The sequence below is a fragment of the Chionomys nivalis genome, chromosome 5 (assembly GCF_950005125.1).
Source record: "Chionomys nivalis chromosome 5, mChiNiv1.1, whole genome shotgun sequence".
NCBI classification, from domain to species: Eukaryota; Metazoa; Chordata; class Mammalia; order Rodentia; family Cricetidae; genus Chionomys; species Chionomys nivalis.
The window spans coordinates 3,449,122-3,472,854 of NC_080090.1; the positions used below are offsets into that span (position 1 = coordinate 3,449,122).

At 44.6% G+C, this 23,733-nt stretch overlaps 1 protein-coding gene across 1 annotated transcript in view; it reads left to right on the forward strand.

Annotated features, from left to right (window-relative positions):
- The window catches only part of Dusp10 (dual specificity phosphatase 10), a 39,083-nt gene extending 31,782 nt beyond the window's left edge, over positions 1-7,301 (forward strand). The window contains exons 3-4 of the mRNA XM_057769090.1: positions 1,892-2,263; positions 6,740-7,301. Coding sequence (XP_057625073.1) covers positions 1,892-2,263; positions 6,740-7,005 — 638 coding nt within the window. The 3' untranslated portion in view covers positions 7,006-7,301. The remainder of the gene's footprint in view (positions 1-1,891; positions 2,264-6,739) is intronic.
- Positions 7,302-23,733: the final 16,432 nt, after the last annotated feature.

Sequence of the window (23,733 nt, forward strand, 5' to 3'; positions counted from 1 at the left end):
GTTGTTTGTGGGTCGTTTCCATGTCCTTCTGGTCTTCTGTCACACAGCTGGCTGTGCCCATCGGCTGGGGACATGCTCTGTTTGGGTCCCCTGCTCTAGTGGTCAAAACTGAGACGAGATGAGGAAGAGTGTGGTGGTAGACAGATGGACTTTTTTAGCACAGCCATATATCCTATTCAGGGTTTGTGCTTTCGACCTCATGCCCGAGGACTGTTAAGACCTCTGGGACTGGCGAGACATGACTTCTGGGAACTTCACGGTGTCTCTCACTTTCCCAGAAGGCTTTGAGTGTCTTATCCTGCTCTTCTGGAATTTATGCTCATTTGATGACCCCGCCCGAGGTCTCTTAATGTCTCTCAGGTACCTTGTAGAATGTGAGCTTCATAATGCTTTAGATTTGTTTATGCATAATTGTAACATAAGAATAGACAAGTCAAGTGACAAACTCCGATCCATCGATTTCTGTAATTCTTCTTTTTTTGTGTGTGTATAGGGTTTAGGCTTTCTGCAGAAAGTTTTGAATTAGCTGTTTGTCACTTAACATTAAATGGAAGCATTTTCTTTGATTTTTATATTCTTTATAGAGTTATTCCTTTAAAGGCTGCATAATATTCTATGGATGAACATAATTATTATTGAGTTTTATTATTGTATTTACTTAGCCTTTTATTTTTTAAACTTACTATTATTATGTGTACGTTTACTCTGTGTGTGTGTGTGTGTGTGTGTGTGTGTGTGTGTGTGTGTTTTGAGCCAGGCCAGGTCTCTGCTTCCACGGTTAAGCAGATGATGTTGCGTGAACATCCCCATGTGTCTAGTCACACACCTGTGGCTGTGTGATTTCCATAAGTGACTGTACTATCACAAGGCCTTGTTTGCATGCTGAAAGTGGGGGAACAGGTGCAGCCCAGACCTTTGAAGTGTTTCCGACTCGGCTCGGCGTTAGAGCAGAACCTCCAGCTCAGAGTGTGCATTAGGAGATCCATCAGGGTCACCATTAGCGGGTTAGTGTGCCCACAAACCTCTAGAAGCTAAGGACAGGAGAACGGACCACTCTCACACGCCACTCTCTTGGAAGTCAAGAACCGGTGTGGAAAGTCAGGCAGATCCTGAGCCGCTCTCCCAGCGCTAACTTCCCTTGCCCAACTCCCCTCTGCTGTTTCTACCTTTGGGCAGTCATAGCAATAACATGAATAGAAATAGCTACTTCATGCAGAGTGATCATGCAAGCCTGGAGGGGGAGAGTGTATTGAACACTTGGCCTGTGTTTATGCCCATCTCAGACTCACACGCAGACAGACATACTATACACTTGAGACACACTGTATGTTCGTGGGGTTACCGAGACACACAGAGAAATGATCTTGAGCAACTCAGCAGGCAGGTCAGCAATGGTAGTAGGACCATAGCCAGCACGGCCTGGCTTTTCCACAACACCTGCTTGTAACTGCTCTGCTACATAGGGAATGAACTTGGCTTTCACCAAGGTGAAGCTATAAATGGTACAGGACCCATGTGCACAGTGCCAAGATACAAGCAGACGTTCTCTGTAGGACAGTGTCGTCCCTGCTTTTCTCTGCTCCCAAAGTGCAAGGCTCTATGTAGGCCAGGGACCTGTGTCTGTTAGAAGCAAATAAATATGCAGTTGATGAAATTACTGGGTTGTTGTGTGGAACGTGTTCCCAGGCACCTTGGCCCAGTTTGTGCAATAATGGAGCTGAAGCCCTCTGAAGCCACTCTCCATACCCAAACAGACTCCTAGTTCTTGTTTTTATTCTAGAAGTGTTCAGAATGGACCTAGCCACAGTGGCACTCATCTCTGTGGGGAAGCCAACCTTTGCTGTGGGCTCTGTCGTCTTACTTACACGCACTCTCTGTGTTTTCCTTCCAGGGGGACTCAGTAGTTTTAAGCAGAACCATGAGAACCTCTGTGACAACTCCCTCCAGCTCCAAGAGTGCCGGGAGGTGGGGGGCGGCGCCTCGGCGGCCTCGAGCATGCTACCTCAGTCTGTCCCCACCACCCCTGACATCGAGAACGCAGAGCTGACGCCCATCCTGCCCTTCCTGTTCCTTGGCAATGAGCAGGATGCTCAGGACCTAGACACCATGCAGAGGCTCAACATTGGTTACGTCATCAACGTCACCACTCACCTTCCCCTCTACCACTATGAGAAAGGCCTCTTCAACTACAAGCGGCTGCCGGCCACTGATAGCAACAAGCAGAACCTGCGGCAGTACTTTGAAGAGGCGTTTGAATTCATTGGTAACTATCACCTGGGGTGTGCGGGGAGCTCTCCCTACCCTTGAGCTCTGGATTTGATATTAGGTCCAAGGTTTATTCCTAGGCCAGGGGAAAACAAGCAAACTACCTAAACCATTGTCCTTCCTTTAAGTCTCAGAACTATCTGGATGGACGTAAAAGAATAGTTGAATTAGTGAGGTTTCTGTTTCCATGGCTAAAGTACCTGAGAGGCTGACCTGAAGGGAACAGTTATCTTGGCTTATGATCTCAGAGACTTTGGTCCTCTGCATTGTTGATTCTGGGCCTGTGGTAAGTAAGAACAGATCATGGCAGTGGGAGCGTATGACGAAGACAGCTGAATTCATGGTGACTAGGAAGGGAGGGACCAGGATAACGTATTGACGTCAGTGACACACAGTGGGTGACCTACTTCCCAAGGCAAGGGTTCTCTTATCAAGTTTTAAAGACCTTCGGAAGTGATGCCACCAGCTTGAGACCAAGCATTTGACACAAGTCTGTGGAGCCATTTCATGTTCAAACTAAAGAGATAATCTGTCTTTGTCCAACATCTGTTCGACCAGGAAACAAAGAGCGACGGTGGAGGTTGGCAGTTAGATATTGCATGACCAGGAGAATGAAGGGGAACATGAGGAACTGGTCAGAGCTAGTCCTGCTGCCTAGTCCATGCAGCCCTGCCTCCCTCCCCCACCCTGAAGGGCACACCAAGTAGAGACTGTGACATCACCTCTTAACTGTCCTCACCTTCCTTCCACCTTGTTCAGCTTTATTCGCTCAGCATAGGGAAAGTGATTACCATCCAGCACCATGAGTTACGCTGAGTCACAGTGTGTGCGGCCTCTTCTCTTGAGGCCGAGGCCAAGGCAACATTTGTGAAAGGGTTGGTTCCGAAGAAACTTCTTCAGAAAGCTGAGCATGCTGTGCTGAGTCTCCTCTCATGTTGCATCCTTACAGACAAGAGAAGGAAGAATGGCCGGATTGTGTTCTTCCGCTTAAATGATCTCAGTTCATAAACACTGAGTGAGGAGGACTGACATTATTAGTGCTCGTGAGAAGGGACATGTTTTCTTTGACACTTGGTCTCAGGCTCGGGGAAGCAAGAAAGATCAGGCCCCTGGAGGACCCAAGAAGGGACATTTTAGCAATTCTAGACTCTAACCTCAGAAGGATGCAACCACCAGCTCGATGCTGACCTTAGCTTTGGTAGCTCTTGCAGCATTGTGGCGAGACTCGGGGTGACTAGGACCATATGGCAGATGACAGAAGCTCACTATTGTTTCCAAGAGACTCTGGCTTTTATTGGCCCAAAGAGGTAGCCTAATGCTTTCCACATTACTGCCTCAGGTTGTCACTGGTCTTTGTCTCAAAGTTACTCATGGTTGTCGCTGTTATGACAGAAAAATCGTCTCCAGTTGAGCAGCCACAGGCTGATGGATTTGTTGGCAAGCTGGCAGTTCTGGACTCTCGCTTGCCTGTTTTCCTTCCCAGTTTGTCCTCCAATGCTGGGCCCTACCATGGACGCACTGGACAGATAATCAGAGTGTCCTTTAAGCTCAGAAGTCAGGTGACCTTTCCACATCAGGAGTTCTAGTGTCCAGAGGGTACTGGAGGTTGAGGAGATGGCACAGTAGGGAAAGTGAAGACCCGAGTTTAAATCTCCAGAACCCAAGGAAATTCAGGTGCAGGCATGCATGTCTGTAATGCCTTCTCTCCTATAGCAAGATGGGAGGCAGACAACCCCTAGACACTCACAGGATAGCTAGCTTGGTGTCCACAGTGGCACAGAAATGTCCGACTCAAAGAAGGTGACAGGTAAGGACCCACATTGACCTCCCTTGTGTGCTGTGGTACCTATACACACGGCAGGAGGGGGGGATGATAAGTAAAAAGATCTAGACTCCTAGCCAGGACTCCTTATCCAACACTCTGGGCCCACGTTTACCATGCCAGCACTGGGTATAAAGATACCTTGGATCCTTTATCCATAAAATCCGAGCCAAGCCTTGAATCGTGAGTAAGAAATGCTTGTCCCCAGGTAGACGAGGAAGTTCCTGGTCAATTGAGGCTGTTAGAAAGGAGAGTCCCTCTGACTTAATTCCAGGTGGAGGAAGTTGGGAAATTGTTTTCCACTTAGTGAGTAGCAGGGGATGGGCTTGTTCTAAGATTACAGCCAGGGTGCTCACATTCCTTCTGGATTATTCAGGCTTACCTGCTCTTTTAGAAGAAAACAAAACTAATCACAAGCAACGTTTAGCTTGCAGGGCAATTCAGGATCATGTGTTCAGGCTCAACTTTGTTCTTCTTGTCCTCTGATTGGATAAACTGAAATTTTATAGTATGGCTTCAGGGGGGAGCACAGCAGGGTTCACAGCGTAATAGCATTCTCCTGAGTTTAATCTAAACTAAGCAATGCCCAGGTTTAGGGTTTAAAGATGCCAGTTTAACCGCTGAATTTAATCGCCACAGTTTCAGAAGCTGGTGAGCTAGCATCTTTGGAATTATCCAAGCAGGAAGACTGTGGTCTTGGGGGTCAGAAGACTTGCGAGGTCACTCAGCTAGTGGGTTAGTGGAACAGGTGGTCAAACCCGTGATGCACCTTGGTCATTCTCTAACCACCATGTTTGATGTTCTTGGTTTGGGAAGTCATTTAGGGCGTGCCAACAGGAAGTCGAGAAAGAGATTATTCTTAAACCATTGTTCTGGGCTCTCCTGATCCAAGCTGGTCTATAGGTTGGTAAGAAAGAGACTTCCGTCCTGTTTATCTCTTAGTCTTCTGGTAAGCAGCTGGTGCAGATGACTTAAGCTAAGGGATGAATCTCTTTACCCCCTTCTCTTCTACCTGATCACTGACCTGCATTTCCCTGGGGACCCTTCCTGCGGGGGGGTGGGGGGAGATCTAGAAGTGTCACTGAAATATTGTCCAGTGCTCATAGGCATCCAAAGCTTTTAGTATTAAACCTTCCACTTTCAGTTGCTCTCGATTCTAAACTACTTGGGAATCCTGCCTTCTAAATGCTTGCCATGTAGGAACAGTGTATGTGGGGGTGAGGGGTTGAAGACATGGGAGAGGGCCATGCAGTTGTTCCGCACTCCACAAGTCTAACGTTGACAACCCTCAGCGAGCGTCTCTGGTGAGGAACTTTCTAGCTGAGCTTTATTTCTCCCCTTCCATGGAGGTTGAAGTAATAAGACTTACACATTAAATGCTACCTCTTAGAGAATAACCTTCTATAGGATGAAGAAAAGTAGGGGTGTGTGTGTCTAGCATGTAGACGATGCATTGCTAATAGCACTAGTTTTTCAGCCATATAATCATATAACCTGGAAAGTGGAATTAACATTGTTAAATAGAAGAATTTTATTATTGATGATCATTGGTGTATGTAACATAATTTCCATTTCCTCTGTCGGCCTTTCCTTACTTTTCCTTCCCTTTTAGTCAAAGGTATGATTTTATAGAAAATAGAAAAGGAGCAAGATGGGGGAAAAGAGAGGTCCGCTCACATTTATGGCAAGCGTAGCAGCTTGCTTGTCATGAGTGTGTCAATGTGTCCTGTTGTAGGTATGGTGAGCGTAGAGGCTTGCTTGTCATGAGTGTGTCAATGTGTCCTGTTATAGGTATGGTGAGCGTAGAGGCTTGCTTGTCATGAGTGTGTCAGCGTGATAGGTTTAGCTTCTGTCTTCCTCCATCTCCTGTGACAGGTACTGTTCCCACAAATGATGACTCCCTTCCTCCATCTTCTCTCTAAATGTAGAACTCTAGGGGCGGGGCTGGGAAGATGAATCAGCAGATAACGCACTTACCACACAGCATGAGGATGGGGTCTTGGATTACCAGAGCCCACATAAAGGCCATGTAGCTGAGACAGCCTGCTTGGAATCCCATGGCACAAGGGACCGAGATGGAGCACCCTAGAGCAAACTGGGTATCTGGACCAACAGAAATAGTGAGCTCTTGGGTTCAGCAACAGATGCTGTGTCATATAACATAGAGAGTGATCCGGAAGACATATGACATCAACCATGGCCTTCTACAGACACATGTGAGCATGCACCGACATATATGTAAACATTCATCTACACCCACATACAATACACAGGCACATACACATACACACACACGCCTCAAAAAAAAATGGAGGATCAATGAGATAGTTCAGTGGGTAAAAGGAGCTCACTGCCAAGAGTGACAACCTGAGTTCAATCCTCAGACTCACAGTGGAAAGAGAGAACTGACTCCCTCAAGTTGTCCTTTGACCTTCCCATGCACACTGTAGCATGTGTATTCCCCCAATTTTTTTTAATAATTTAAGAAAATACCGCCCAGCATTCCTGCTTGTAGCCAGTTTCTATAGCTCGTGACTTGAACTTGTAGAACTCACTGGTACCTTATGCTGTAAAACCGTCTGAGTCCATTCTTTCTGACCTCCCTCTGCCCCCTCCTTGCCTCCCCCTCACGCCTGTGTCTCTGTCCCACAGAGGAAGCCCATCAGTGTGGAAAGGGCCTTCTCATCCACTGCCAGGCCGGCGTGTCCCGCTCGGCCACCATCGTCATCGCCTACTTGATGAAGCACACGCGGATGACCATGACTGACGCTTACAAGTTCGTCAAAGGCAAACGACCAATTATCTCCCCGAACCTCAACTTCATGGGGCAGTTGCTGGAATTTGAGGAAGACCTAAACAATGGCGTGACACCACGGATCCTGACACCAAAGCTCATGGGCATGGAGACGGTTGTGTGACAGCAGGCAGGACGGAAAGGGCCTTGGCTCTGTGAGACAACGGACAGGAGTGAAGGGGCAGGGTCTGGCTTGGGTTTTGTTTTCTGTTTTTCTTTTCTGTTTTTATTTTCTTTCTTTTTAACTTGGGAGAATGTTTGTGGAAGGCAACAGACCTGTCTAAAGACTATTTTTAATAAGTGTGAGGAGATTAGAACTTCTGATGCCATTGAGAGCCACTTCTCTTCGTCTGTTTTTACAAGGAGGTTAAAAAGGTCATTTTTTTTTAAGCCAACAAATAAAAAGCTTCTGAAACTGTTTCTCCCCAGTTCTCCTTGTTAGCTGTTGTAGGGTTTCTGAGTAAATCGTCTGTGCGGGCTCATAGACCTAAGATACCACCCTTCAGTTACAAAGACCCAAAAGTAAGCGGAAAAGACATTGGCTCTCAAAGACCTGGAACCTACCTGTCCAACCATGTAGAAGAGAAACCCCAACAAACCATGCCCTGTTGCACTCACTGGTGCAAAGAGAAGGGCGGGCAGCCTCAATGGTCTCAGACCCCCTCATGCGCTCTCTGGAGAGAGCAGTGTTGATTTGGTGTGTTTCATGCTCTGGGTAGTTATCCCCCTTCTCTGGGTTTGAGAGAATTTCCTTCCTTTCTTTCTTTTTTAATAGAAGGAAACTGACCGTTATACCATGTGCCTTTGCTGGCACTTGTGCAATAAAAATGGTGTTTGGAGTGTGAGGGTGAGTTAGAGCTGGCAACGAGTGACAAATCAAACCAGCTTGGAGAGAGGAACTCAGCAATACCAGTGGCTTTCCCTCCCACCCTCTCCCTCTTTTCTTTCTTTCTTTTTCCTTTTTTTCTCTTCTTTCTTTTTCTTTTTTGATTTGATTCTGGTTACAGTGCCATAAACCTTGTTACATATGTATATCAGAATGTAAAAAAAAAAAAAGACAAAACTTTATTTAAAAATATTTTTCGCAAAAAAAAAAAATCTTGGTGTGTTTTTGTTGATGTGTAAAGTTATTTCATTACATAAATGAAACTCTTTTGGGGATGTGTCGTTCTTTGCACTCACCCCTCTTTTGTTTGGCTAGGATCACGTTCCTCTTGCCTCTGGTATTATACACATATCTTAGTTAGGAATAAAGCATGGGCTTTCACATAGGGAAGTGGAGATGAGAGGGATGGAAAACAGGAAGAGTGTTTGTAGAGGCTACGGATCCCAGAACCACGCCCTTTCTGCTACCTCCCATCCTCTTCTGGCAGGGCAGTGGGCTTATGGATTTGAGAGGCTCCCATCAGACATGAGACTAAATCATCGCCAAACTAAAGGTTTAGAATACAGTTATCTCCCTGGCAGCTATATGTAAATATCAGTGACATCTGTCATTTATGATTCTCACAGTCCCACCTCCATTACTACCAGCTCACTTGACATTCCTTAGGGACATTCACACGGTAGTACAAGTTGCACGATGTGCTTTGCCCCATTTTTCCCCAGTCAATAGAGCCCAGCTCTTTGTGTGCACTTTGGTGGTGACAGCACTGGGTATTCATCCCGCAGACTGTTGGAGGTGCGAGGGGAGAGGAGGAGAATCTCCGTGTGGTCTGTGTTTTATCAGGGTGCATAGCTAGAGGGACTTAGCCACCCGGAGGACCTACAGCGCTCTCAAGCTTGCTTGGTGTGAGCAAGCGCTGAGGATTCCAGCGTGTCTGGCTCTGTGTGATATAAACATTTTTGTGAACATTAGTGTGCAAATGTTACACAAGAAATATTTTGACATTTTTTTCAAATAGCTTGTCTGCCAAGAGTCATTTAAATTTTCCTTTCATTATAAAAGTGGAAATTCAACATAACAGGAATTAACTGAGGGCTAGAGGAATTATTGGGGTCTAATATAAAGTATGAAGTAGGCAAAAAGTAAATCTACTCAGTGTTTCTGTTCTGTCAACACTTTTTTGTTGTTTTTTTTTTAACCGTCAACTAGAACATTGCTGAAAGAGTCAACTTTTGATCCACAGTGACTTAGACACACACACTGACTTAGACACAGGAGTGTCACACGGTGACAGACACGGTAGTGTGGCAGGCTCAATTTCAAAGTCTAAACGTTGAAGTTCTGATAGTGTATAAAATTCTCTCTTCCCTCTTCCTCTTCTTTCTCTTTACCTTTTCATTATTTCTTCTGCAAAAGAATCAATAGCTACCTGGACATGATTTATGTGTTTGGAAATTTAGGGGCTTAAGAGGCGGCCTGCCTCGAAGGAGACAGGAATCCTGCCAACCAGCATACCAAGGATTCTGAGAAGGACTCAGGTTTTTATTCCTCATCTGCTCTGAGTCACCAAGCCTCCGTTCCGTCATGAGGAATGTTAATCACTCATGAACACACTCGAGCAGCCCTGCCCTGCCATTGCTCCAGAGAGCGGATCGCCCAGCATTCTGGGCCTCACTTGCTGCGGGCAACTTTCAGAATGGAGTTGAGAAATGATGGTGTCTTCTGAGAAAGCAGTCTCCATCCTCCTCCTGCATCATTCTCAGGGTGCATGGTCCATGCTGAAAGAATATGATTTAATAGAATGGACCTGTAATATATCTAGTGAGTTAGAAAGGTTGGATAGCTTCATTACCTTGGTGCGAACAGAACAGCTCCAGATCCTCCACGTGGATTTCAGTTGCTGGCAGGTACTTTTCCAGTGAGTACCAATCAGCATAGATGGCTCAGTTCACAGCAGAGCTCTTGCTGGCTACCTTTGGTCTAAGGTGGGTGAGGTGGAGGAGAGGGAGGAAGGAGAAAGACAAGAAGGTGTCTGCGAAACGACGGAGAGGAAGAAAGTTCATAGGACTCAGTGACCCCCATGCTGGCAGCAAGTGAGAGATGACCCCTGAAAAGCTAAAGAGACAAGAAACAAGAGAAAATGGGGAAGTGGATTACTAATGTGGAATTAGGATTCAAATCTTACTCCGAAAGTTGAAAGAGAGTTCCGATTTATCCAGGTCCTCTGAGGGGTAAGCCTGGTGAGCCCAATGGTAGATCAGTCTTAACCTTCACCTCATTTGTGAACTGGATCTTGGACATGACTATATAGACCTATATGTGGTATTGTCTTTAATCTTGAGTCTCATGTTCTATCCTCTGATCTGGCATTGGTTATAGGTGGATCCTGGGATGGGACGCAATAGAAAATGTAGAAGCTCTGGCACTCAAAAGGATGAGTAATACAATATTCAAGGACCACAGTGTCCCCAGCTCTACCCACCTGTAGAAGAGCTGCCCTTTGGAGGGGGTAGGGCATGACAATAATGCTGTCACTGGTTTCTGATTTCTGGCTTTGTGCTTACCTTTACCACTGGTATGAAATAATCAGGATCTGATCAAAAGCAGAAACATTGGAAGACTCAGGGCAGAGTATTGCTACTCTGTGATGTGGCCTGAATCCTCTGTCAGTAATGCCATGAGAGAGACTGGACATGAAATATAGGGGTGCAAAGACGACATTACAAAGGTAAGCTAGGATTCACCTGGGTGTGGGGTGCCTGAGAAACTAGCACCGTTTGCTGAATGTGTACACCTCGCCTGTGACTTGATGGTTCACGAGACAGAGAGAGAGCATAGGCGCTGAAATCACGACTTCTGCTAAGCCCAGGTAAGTCACAGGGTCAAGGCAGATGTATGCTCACTCTAATTCTTCCTGGAACCCCCTCTAAAGTATGATGGCTACTTATCTTTGATTCTTTCCCAACTTGATTCATACTTTTTCTAAGACTTCTTGACCCAGTGTGACCATGGCAACTGAATTCAAGGAAAGGCGGTTCCTGTCTGAGCTGGTTTTATTGTCATAGTGTTTATAACCTCCCTCTTTCCTTGCTCATCCCATCCCTTTGTCCTCAGCAAGAGCATCCTTCATCGTGATTCTGAAGGGCCCAGACCTTGATAACTGAGATTGTTTTTCTTTTATTATAATACAAAAGCAATGACAGGGCACAACAGTCCAAGAGACACTCTGGCATTCCAGATGTACTGTTACTCTTAACCCAATAGTCCAGTACTAGCCCAATTTACTTGTGGATGTCACAATCATGTCAGTCTGTTTAGCAAAATCTACTTTATTTTTGACTGTTAAAAAAATTGTATTTCCTTTTTAATTGTGGTGTGTGTGTGTGTGTGTGTGTGTATGTGTTGGGTATGTACATGTGAGTGCAAGTATCTTCTGAGGCTAGAAGAGTGTGTTGGATTCTATGGAGCTGGAGTTACAGGCGGTTATGAGCTACCCAACATGGGTGCTGAGAACTGAACTTGGGACCTCTATAAGAACAGTGCGTGCTCTTTTAACAGCAGACCCATTTCTCCTGCCCTCCTTTTGATTCTGAATGTAAGGTACCCAAGGTAGTCATCAGTGCTAGGCTTCTGGCATAGTGGGTCTATATTTCATCTTCCAGTAGAAATATTTCTACCTTAGGATCTAAAGCTTTTAACTTTGAGGCTAGAAAGAACAAGTTTTTTAAGTGGATAGGTTCACAGCAGCAGCAAGAGAAGCTTGTCCTGTGTCTATCCTTTGATTCCTGGAGTTAGGAATCTTGGGTAAGGTAGAAACAACATATACTGGCCGATGATTCAGACTTTACTGGATCTTATGGGACATTAGCCCAGCAAAACATTTCCATGCGCGAGCATAGCAACAGGTGTGTGAGAAAAACCGCTCCCACTCTTCTGAATGCTAGACACCACGGTGGGCCTGATGAATTCTGTGAGCTCGCACCTGTTTCCATACACCGCTCATCACAAAGTAAGTTCCTCAGTCAGAAGCAAAGCATGAAATATCACGGCGGGAACTAAGAATAATTCTGTGAGTGTCCAGTTGCTGAATCGGGTGATATATTTTAAGTAGGAAAGGCAAATTCATATAAAAAGTTAAGAAGAAACCATTGCCTTCCAGGATAGAAGTGGTTTTGTCATCAGATAGCTGAGTGCCCCGAGGGTGGCTTGCTAGTTCTGGAAACCAGTGTTGGCTCATTTGGAATTAGTTGGACTCATATGAGTTGCTACAGTCTGATTCGGCCGGTGAGTAGACGGCCATGTACCTGGATGCATGTGCACACTCCACATTGATCACCGTGGCTACTTTGATCAGGAGCTTATTGATTAGGATAGAGGGGATACTGACAGGTTCTCAGAATCGGTAAACTTGACCAGTTAAGATACTTCTATCCTAACATTGACTGTTGGTGGGCAGGAGACACTCTGTCCCCACTAAAAGAAGTCAATCCCTTTAAGTTGGTCCCTTTCTTCTAAGTTTCTTTTAAGCGACTAAAATGGACAGCTACTGCCCAGGAAGCAATGAGCTTTATAGCTTTGTTTCTCAACAGTGAGATTTACTGTTGGAAATTCTACCTACTGGGACATTTTTCCTTGACCCATCTTTCTGGATCGTCACAGAGTAGACCTACAATGATGGAATCTTTTCACTCTGGATGACAAGCTATTATGCAAAGCTTTCTTTAAAAAGGTCAAATTGTTTTTTAAGGGCTGGTTACCAAGAACTTTCCATGACCCCACAGATACAGGTTCCAAGATTTAGTGGAGCAGAACCACGTGTCTGTAGGTCAGTGCTTATTAATTTTCTTTTGCTCGATAGTATGTATTCCATGCCCCATGATGGTGAAACACTATTATTTGTATTTATGTAGGTACGTGCTGGGCTCAACAATGCTTAGTCCACAATGAAAATTTCAGGCTGCATTGTAACTATGGTCCCTGATCAAGCCTCCACTATCAAATTGATATCTAAAGGAAGGGTAGATTTACTGAAACAACAGTAATGGTGTTGCTCCTAAATTCTGGATAGGTATTCTGATATCTGTTTTGTGATTCACATAAGGAGGAAATGGCTTCATATAGGATTGCTGTCTCATACAGAGATTTTTAATGGCATCAGATCTTTTGGATCAAGATATAAAAGCATTGGTAACCTTAAGCCACGGTAGAGACTCTGTTTTCTGGATTTTACTCAAAACTAATGACCTTTCATCTCAGTAAGTCGATGTTCTTTTCTAAATCTAAAAAGGTCCCTTATGCTCCCTTCTCTGGGATAGGAAGTATAAATGGTAGAAATCCATCATTTTGTCCATAAAGGAGATACACTAGCATTCTTAAAACCACTAGAGTTCTAGAAGTTCACTGGCTGTAGGCCCCTGAATGTTTTTAGGGTGTCTTTCCCAACATTTTCATTATCATACAGAAGATAGGTGAGAGCCAGACTAAGTTCATAGTACATAGTGGTTCAGGTACCCATGGTCCGTGACAATCCATGTTTTATCTTAGCAGCTTATCTATACCATTTCTTCATCCTTTTCACTAGGTACAGTCACTATTGTCATCCCCTACATGGTGTCTAAGGGGATGGATACACAACTGAGGTTCCTATGTACTGGATTGTGACATAGGGCTTTCAAGTTGAAATAGCCCTAAGGTAGGATAGTAATAGTAATTGTAATACTCAATATGAAGGTAAATTGCTTCTGACAGCCTTGACTAAAGCTCCAAAAAACTTTTGTGTAAGGAGATAATAAACAATTTAGGATTAGAAGGATATAGGGTGGCTATCCAAATAATCCAGAGTTGTAACACAGTGGTACTCATAGACAATACATAGAAGAATGTAACTATCCTAAAAGAATTTATTTTAACAACACAGCAGCTAGATTGGGTCTACATACTACAATTTACTAATTCCTATTCTTTCTTAACATATACAACAACTATAGAGAAATACACGTTTGCCATATCAGTAGGTACTTACAGGTTACAAGAGCCATGTGGAGTGGCTCCATAAATCAAACCACATCTGGTGCAGTATCTGTAATGGGAGCCAACATGAAAGACATCTTTAAAGTCCCCACTGTCCTTCCAAATTAATCTCTTTTCTACATAGGACAAAAGGCTGAAATAAAAGGAGAACATAGAAGGAATCACATCTTTGCATTTTGTTTCTGTCCCTGTTGCTGCCACCAATCCCTACAGTCCTTTAGGAGATCAATATTGCTCTTCTGTTTACTACCTTAGTAACTTGTGGCTTTATAACAAACCATGTCAAAACCTAGTGATTTAAAAATTCGGATTGTTGGGTTTGTTCATTAATTTGTTTCAAGTGTGTTCAACAAACAGTTCATTACAGTCCCTAAACTCATCAGAATAAGGGCTGAGGCAACTTGTTGGGGCTGGAGAACATATTTGCAAGGCCTTGCAAATGCTGCTTTAACTGACTGGGAATTCAGCCAGGGTTGTGCACTAAATACCTTGGCTCCTCTCCTCAAGGGTTCTTGGGTTGTCTCAAGACATGGTAGCTATCTTCCAAGTGATGGAGATGAAAGTTGCAAGGCTTCTAAAGTCACATAAACACGGATGTCTCAGATCACATCTGCAAGATGCTGTTATTAAATAAATCACACACTCCAGCACAAATTCAAGGGGAGGGCAGTTGGGTTCCACCTCTCAACAGCCAGAGCAGCCAGAAACTTGCAAACATGTTTAATACACTGTAGGTCCCTTTGCACAACGAAACCAGTGTGCGGAAAATAGTTTACGGGAGGTAAGGCTCTTGGAATGACAATAAGTCAGGCAATGACATCAGCTTCCTCCAAATATTGCTTCAAATAGTGTTGTAATTCAAGGCTAAAGTTAAACCGTTCTTTTTGCCCCAAACCACACCCCGAGGATAAGGGTAAAGGTCACAAGGGGAGAGTTGCATCTGCTGATGATAGCTGCCCTCCTGCTTCTGATGGGGTGCCAGCTCTCAGGACCACCCCCCACTGTCTTGGCTCACCCAAATCATACTTCAACAGTATACTAGCTTTTTAAAGCTACTGATCCGAGAGGCATTTGCTACTCCATAACTCAAGCCCAAGGCTCTGGGCATCTTTTCTCCCTTTGCCTTGCTATATTTCAAAGACAAGTCTAAATACTCCCAAAGATAAAAAACAAAGATCATTCTCTATGAATTTGATCCATCTCTACATATTATGTGATGCATGAGGATGTGGGCAGCAAAATGCAGGTCTGCCATTGGCATTGGGCCATTGTTGGTGGATGACTGTCCCACATGCCCACATACCATAAACTTTTAGATACATCTATAGGGTCTTGTTTTTTATTGTCCCATTGTGTGGCAGTGGCACTAAACTTTCTGAGGCAGAACTCAAAGTATGGATTTTAAAGGAAACCATGGACAAAATGATCCAATGAACTGGCAAGGGAGAGGAGGACTGAGGCAAAGATTTAGGGAAAGGAATAGATAAACAAAACATAAGATCTTATTTGCAACATAGAACATGACAGAATTATCATAGTCCAGATGGGAGCTAGTGCATTTGCTCATCAACTCTCACCAGTCGTTAGATCGAGGTCCCCTGAGTAGGTGAGGGCCTGTCAATCCCCTATACTGCCAGTCTTCTTAGAGGGAAAGCACAGTGGCCAGAGAAAGTCCTTAGGGAATCAGATTCTACCTCCCAGAAATGGTGAGTGATAGAGACACAAACTGAGCACAATCCACTGGGCTACAGGACTTGCAGTTGGTAGAGTTCAACAAGGCCTCCACGCTTCCCACCTCTCAGTCACAGAGAAAACTGGTTCCGCAGAGGCTAAGGAAAGGCGTTCCTACATCGTGTAGGAGACTCCTCTTATCTGCTTGCCTCCCTTCTTGCTCAACTTATGGACGTTACTTCTTACTAACAGCACTCTGAACACTTTATTCTTTTATTTCCTTTTGTTTTTATCTCTCTTTATTACTAATGATAACATTATTATTATTATTATTGAAAGAGCTAAACTTGCTGCAACCCAGTCTACTTCCGATGAATCTCTAGTCTCTGATGATTGGCTTCCCGCATCCACAAGCAAGGCTCTCAGATTTTTCAGTGTCTTGCTCATCCCACACCTGTCTGCTTCATCTGGCCGGTGTGCTTTCAGTGACTTAGGTGTATGTTTGTTGTTACTGGAAGGGGGGAAATGGGGAGATGTGCTTTAAAAGAATTCCTACGAAGCCACTTAGGTTTGGTAATAAACTAAAATTGAAGCTTTGATCATGAAGCTGCTGAGCGCTCCATGGGCATACATATCAGAGGGATGATTACTTTACAAAATGATTAAATTATAATTATTTCAACCCAACTCAAGAGTAGATAAATCTGAAGTTCAAAGTGAGGCATGAAAACTCGAGTCAATGATCTTTCTACATTATCACATTCATCCTGTGATACGGAGGGTTTTGCCTCTGGGTAAGTGCCCTCTGAAGTATTCTGGAAGATTAAGTACCACACTTTTTTTTTCCTTTATGAGTTCCTTTTGAATAATAGAAACTCAAGTCATGAATGCTATGCATCATTTGCCAAGTCATTTCAGTCCTCTGAGTCTTATTTGCCTACATCACATTTTTGGAGGGTGAAGTGAGCTAATGAGCTCATATGAGCAAAGTATGTAGCAAGTGACTAATACAGAACTAGAAGTCAGACAAATGTCACTTCTCCAAGATGAAACTTAGTGAGACAATCATCAACCCTCACAGATATTTCTGACTCATGGGTGGGCCACTGGGCAGAAGTTCAAGTGACCAGTCATCTAAAAGAAGACTAAGGGGAAGGCTCCAAGGAAAGAACACGAGATTCCATCTATAAGTTACCAAAAGTTCAATATATCTATATCTGTCTGTCTGTCTGTCTGTCTGTCTGTCTGTCTGTCTATCTGATGTGGGATTCCCCTCTGTATGTTGTGATTACTATTGACTAATAAAGAACTGCTTTGGACCTATAGCAGGGCAGAATTTAGCCAGGCAGGGAAGACTAAATTGAATGCTGGGAGAAAGAATGGCAGAGTCAAGAGAAGCCATGTCTCCCAGCCGGAGACAGATGCTGGAACTTTAGCCAGTAAACCACAACCACGTGGCGATGCACAGATTAATGGAGATGGGTTTAATTAAAATGTAAGAGTTAGCCAATAAGAAACTAGAGCTAATGGGTCAAACAGTGATTTAATTAATATGGTTTCAGTGTGATTATTTCAGGGCTAAACAGATGGGAACTAACTAGCAGCCTCCCTACAACATCTATGTATCTTCCTAAATGCAATATTTTTCTTAATCTGGATACAAATGACTGTAATTTTTCTGGGAGTGATGTTCCCCAATACCTTAGCATCTGTCCATTCAGCAAACACTTATTTTTATGTAGCTGTGGCCAAACGCATAGCCAGACTAGACCCTTAACAGGAGCCCAGTGAGCCCCAAACAGTGTATTGGCCTGCATAATTCCCCAGGACATGCTATGCCTATCACCTCCAGTGCTGTTCCTTGATGGCCATATTGTTCATTATTTTATTACTGGCTGATGAGAGCATATTTCCCCGTCAGTGTCTCCCATGTGAAACAGTTCTAGGCTCACTAAATCCCAGGATGTTTAACTATTAGCTCTCAGGAGTTCTATGAGTTTTCATGGGCCAATGTATCTATGTGTGGTTGAATGCAGTGGCTATCATAGAGCCCATGAGGTTGTGGGAGCAGGTGGGACTTTATCTTTAACTTAAACCTGTCCTTTGTTCTAGAAGGAAGGGTTAGAAGTGAGATGGGGCACAGTACTAGAACTGAAGCAACATAATTATAGTCGGGATTGCAAGTTCTGTATTTTACTGTCTCTTTACTTTCAAAGGGTTCATAAAACTTTTACAAATACGTCCTTTAAATTGAAAAACATTTGTGAAGAAAGAAGAGCAAGTACAATGGAATTTTACTCATAAAATTTAGTGCATTAGAAATTTACTCATGGGTATAATTTAGTACATGTAAAGTGAGTTTTATTGGAAATTGAACTGCTAAAAGACTCAGGGATATTTTAATGACGCATTTTTGACAAAGGATGTCCAAGGGCATGGGTCTTCAAGGGGAGCACTAAAAATAGGTGTTAATGGACTGTCACATAGTGGCTGGAGACACAGGGGACAAAGTTGTCAGGGCGCAGGCTAATGGAAATCACCAGCTCCTCATTCTAGTCCAACACCCTTGTAAGAGGTATTTTAAATGACATGGCCCTGGGATGCCAATAAAAGACACAAGAAAAAATCTCTTGCTATACCAATAACAAGAGAAGCTAAAAGACATCTAGTAGATGGCAGACAGAGGGCGAGGAGGGCAAGGAACATTCCCTTACCAGAGACAGGATTCCACAACCAAGCAGGAGAGAAAGCAGCATGAGAAGCCACAACCATGGGGGCTGTTCCCCTAAAGTTTTTGGATCACAGAGCTTATAATCCAGCTTCAGGGTTTTGTTGAACCCCCAGAACCCGTGTGCAAATATGCACGTGTTCGAGCACGCTCATCACATTTCCCAGTGTCCTCTGAATGGAATAGGTAAGGAACTGCCTACCCAGAGAGATGCCTTGAGAGGTGAGATGTGTGCTTTTCCTAGAAGTACAACCCAAATTTCACTCATTCTTGGCATGTTTGGCCCTTGCCTTCTCTTCCAATTTCAACAGAAAAGCAGCAGGAAGTATATACAGGTGAGTTTGGAGAAAGACCTGGGTTCAGATCTGTTGCCTTCTACTGTGCTCCATCCCTCTGTTGCCCAGGCTCCTCTTGCCCCAAACAGTGATGATAACAGCAGTGAGTGGCACATTCTTGGACTAGAGGCACACAAAGTCCCACCAAACCAATGTCCCTTCTCATTGTGCATCAATTTTCTTCTTGCCCTCAGACTAGCTTATGTAGTCTCTTGCCTAGAAAGAGCCCTACCTTTGCTCTTTCCCTTGGCAAATACAGATATTCTGTCTGGCAGGCTCAGTTCTGATTTTACTACATCAGGAATACCCTGGAAGCCATAAATCTGTTTGGGTCATCTCTGATGTTCCATGTGGTCCAGTGGAGTGCTGGGGTGGGGCTCAGAGCGACGGAAGGAGAGAAGTTTGTTAAATATTCTAGAAATTTTTGACCTAGCAATGGTTAATAGCTTACCATTAGTCACGGAAGCTGGAAGATGCTACTAATTGGTAGTTTGAGTTTTGAAAAGTGGTTTAACAATATCACTTCATGTAGCATTTTGTGCATGTTCTTTGTGGTACATATCACAGTGTTAGCCATGCAATCCTTTTATTACTTAAGTCAGATCTGCCTTTGCCTCCCTCACTGACCTAGGGGCTCAAGAAAGCTCTAAGTGCTATTCCCCCTTGGGGTTCACTGTCAGTAAAACTGCCCATGCAGTGGTGTCACCGGGTAAGACAGTGTCTGCCACCTCTGGGCACTTTGAAGATGAGATGGTGACTTTGGTTGCCTACCCTCCTAACCCAGTAAACTATAAAGAATTAGGATAATACAGTAGGATAAGTTCTCTGAAATGAAACAAGCACCTGACTCAACAGCAGGGCTTCAGAAAGTCTGAGCTCTGGCACTTGTCCTGGTGCTTCAAGCCCCGAGAGTGAACTTCATGGTCAGCAGGTCCCCCAAATACCCAGAAAGAGACTTCCTTTCCTTTCTCAGTGGGAGCAGTTTCCACCAAAAATGCACTCCTGACAAGAATGGTCCCGGACACAGCACAGAGTTTTTGACAGAGCCAAGGCAAGTGGCCTGTCTAGAAGTTTGTCTACTTGTCAAAGGGCATAAGATAAATAGTTCTGGGACCACCCTTGAGCTTTGCCCTGTCTCAAGATCAATCACTGACCTGTGGAAGTGGAGAATGACCCCCTCGAACAAGGTACCTATTACTGTTTGGAATCAAAGACTGTTATGATCAGCACGTGTTCCAGTACTCCTAACCCACTCTGGTCTCTGTTTTTCTCTCTGAAGTTGTTCTTGTTTAAATATAAGAGATGCAGGTACATAACACCCCCCTCCCCCGCCTCATGGCCTTAGCTAAAACTAAATTGTCCTTTTAATGGGCTGATGTCAAGCCCATGGCTTGGTTGATCTGGATCCATGAATGTCAGGATGCTTTCCTAAGATCGATCGACTCTCACTCCTTAATTGCCTGTGACAACCCAGCCCAAGTTGCATGCAAAGGCCAGGGCGCTTTTAGCTCTGGTTCTGCAGGTCGGAGTTAAATTCCCTTCATTCTGTTGGGGTGCCAGCTGGGGGCATCTGCATAGATGGGGCTGCTCTCTTTTGAGTCTCCTATATTTAACAGGGCCCTAATTGCCCACAGGTCTTTGAGTGTGGAGGGCTGATGAGCAGTTCAAGCTCTCTGCATAGAAATAGCATCGGAATAGTTGTGCTGTTGTTTCTAATTGCAATGGATGAGCAGACCGGCTCATTAATCCTTCTCTAGCAAGCGTGCAAACTGGCTGCCCCAGAATAGCCCTGAGCTCAGCCAGCCCACAGCCAGCTTTGGGACTGCTGGTTTTGTACATATTTGGAGAAGGAAAGATGTCCCCAGGGATGAGAAATGTGTTGGTGGGGGAAGTGAGGAGCACTCTATAGATCCTGGAATCTTAGGTTAACACAAGAGCGCGGAGGAAAAGTGCAGGGGACCACATAATATCCAGGCAGGAGTGATCTCCAGAAGCTATGGCAGGACTGAAACGTGTTCCTTAAATGTCCTCAATCTGCCCTGATTTCTCTTGCTTTTCGGTGTTGATATTTTACTTTTTTCATTGCTTGGATCAAGGATCTAGTATCAGTCCTTCAGACCACAGTGCGAGCACATCCATTACAGGCTCTCACGGAAGGCTAGCTTTGCAAGGGGCCACAATCGTTTTCTGTTAGACCCCGCAGTGACTTTATGAGGTGATCAAGGGCAGCCATAATTCTCAACCTATGAGGGAAGCATGGCACAGCAGGTAACAGACTGGAGCGGGTGGTAAACAATGTCAGATCTTAGATAAGAAGCCAAATCGACACCTTAGCTATGGTCCAGAAGATGCAGCTGAAGAAGACATTGGTATGTCTATCTCTGTCTTCTGCCAAGTTGCTTAAATACCTCGGAGACCCAAGGGGGTCATGGTTAGATGAAGTAACACACAAGAAGTAGGAAAGAGGAAATAAACCCTTGAGAGCTCCTAAGCTACCTTCCATCTTCTTTTGGGAAGTAGTCTTCTAGAGTTCATAGGGTGACAGATAAACTTGGTTTCTCTCCTCCTCCTCTTCCTCCTCCTCTTCCTTCTCCTCCTTCTCTCCTTCCTCTTCCCTCTCAGTGCTTTCCTTTACCACCTGTTCAAGAAGATAGCCTAGGAACATTCCAGGCTATATGGGAGATATAGTAATATGGCCAAAAATTTCTCAGAATTCCTACCTCTAGTAGCTCTAGTCATGTGTCTTATCTATCCAACTTTTTCTACCCTGTTGACACAATGAAGAAGGCTAAACATGTTCTGACAAGCCGACAATAGTCACTACACAGGACACACCCGTCCCTGGAAAGTCGGCATTATCAGACCTGATTTTGTTGGGTGAGACATGGAAGCTCTATCAGGTTCAGCTCCTCACTGCCACCCAAAACCTTGGCTCTCCAATCACAGTGCTGAACTTGCGACCTTGGCTTCCTTTGCTGCTTGGTCAGCTGGCTGAGTAGGTGAAGGCAGAAGCAAGGGGCTGAGGTTAGCAGTAGCCGTGCTGTGGGAATGCACAACATTTACCAGCCGGCGCTTCCATTCTGTGTGTTTACCATCCACATTCCATCGGCTGTGGTGGCCATCGGGCTCCCAAGGCTCCGGAAGTCCTTGCCCAGAGCTGAGAAATTTGGAGCAGGGGTCATGACGCTTTAGCACTATCTGAAAGTTGGCTTTGTCAAGGTCCCACTCTAGGAGCAGACATTCTGTTATGTGCCATCAGTATGTTCTTTTGGATATGCTGTAGATGTTGTATGTAAAGCCACTGGGTGCCATTCAACTCCCCCCAACATGCGCATTCTGCAAAGGTTTAAGGAATGTGTTAACTTACTGTGGCTGTGCACCTTAAAGAGACAGGAGCTTATTCTCATAGAGGGGATAAAGGTGCCACATGAATAGGTTAATGAGGCTGCACTCACCTTAGGGGTGAGGCGACATTCTGTTCTTTCCCTTCTCCAGTTCTGTAAACTGCTGGAGTTCTCTGGCATTCCTTGGCTTTTGGCCACATTGCGGCTCTGTCTTATCCTTACCTCCAGATGTGTCTAGTCCTCTTCTGCCTGTTTTATATACTAAACTTTACAGGGTCTTCAATGGTCCACTGGAAGCTGCTCAAGAGCTTTCACTGAATCCAGCCTGCAAAGGCAACCCAGCAGGAAACAATCCCAGGCTCCATGAAGCCAGGCCTGCTGTCTTGAGATGCAGCATGCGAGTACCATCCAGCTCACTGAAGGTAGTCCTGAGGAGAGACACCCACACAGTTCCTCTTCCAGGGGCTCAGTCTCCAAATGATTTAGAAGGATGGGTAGCCCAGTGCATTGCAAACCTCAACCTACGTATACAAAGATCCTGAGAGAACTGGATATGGCAGGCGCTGAGGAGATTTAAGAAATCCTCAAGCAAGTTTCATGCCCTAGGTATCTCTTGGGGGTGGGGCTGAGGGTGAGAGCTAGCCAGACAGAGGGTGGGAGCTAGCCAGACAGAGTCCACCTAAAGACACTAAGAAGAAATGGAGGAGACTAAACAGGGGGTAAGAACTGAAGGAAGATGAAGAGCAAAAATCAACTTGCTTCAATCCATGCAGTCAATTGTTTGCTGGACAGGATTGTGCCCAGAAGCTGGATTGCATGCACAAGACCAAGGGAAAGCCAGTGAAAGTCCAAGCTTGGATGGGGGAAGGGCTATTGGCGGCTAATGGCTTCTGGGAGGGGGAGAGTCAGCTTCCTTCAGGAGTGCAGCTCCTAAGAGGTTATGCATGTCCCAGTCGATAGCCACACACACACACACACACACACACACACACACACACACACACACACACACACTAAAGCTGGCACACACACATATATACACAGACACAAACTGACACACACACATATACACACAAATAACTTTTTTTTGAAGGAAAAGAGTATTAACAATGTCATTCTTAACCCGGTAATACGTTGTTTGTTTGCTTTTAAAATAGGGCACAGGTAAGTGTCCTTACGGCTCTTCTGCTGTTTGATGTTTCAAAGAGTAAGTTTGTCACCCACCTCACACCTGCCATCCAGGCCATAATTAAGAATTCTGATGTTGGATTTTACTACTGAGTCAAAGAGGGTTCCAGGATAGTGTGCATGTGTGTGTGTGTGTGTGTGTTAGTGCTAGTACAGCTGTGTGCATGTGTGTCTCTTTCTCATTCTCCGGTTGTGGTCTGTGACTCAGCATCTCTCGCCAAACCCAGAGCTCATCAACGGCTAGACATGCTGGCCAAAGAACTTCAGGAATCTGCTTGTCTCTGTCTCCCAATGCTGAGGTTACGAATATTCAACCCAGGTTTTTATGTGGGTGCTAGGGATATGAACTCAGGTCCTCATGTTTGTGTGGCTGACATCCTGATTGAGGCATCCCCGGGCTGTACCAGGATAAACTTAAAAGTCATATATTATAGAATTGAAGTACTCTGTCAAGGGAGATCATATTAATCAAGCTGTGGTGTTTGCACTGTTGAAAATGTACATCATAAATCCGGCCAGACCTGAATCTCCTCAGAGTCATGTGGTTAAAATTAGGCTTCCTACACTCAGTCCTGTAGCCCTTCCTAGTGTTGATACATTCCATTATGAAATATTTGAAAATGACATTTGGTCACATCACCACTGACCCTATCAGAAAAAAAGACTTTAA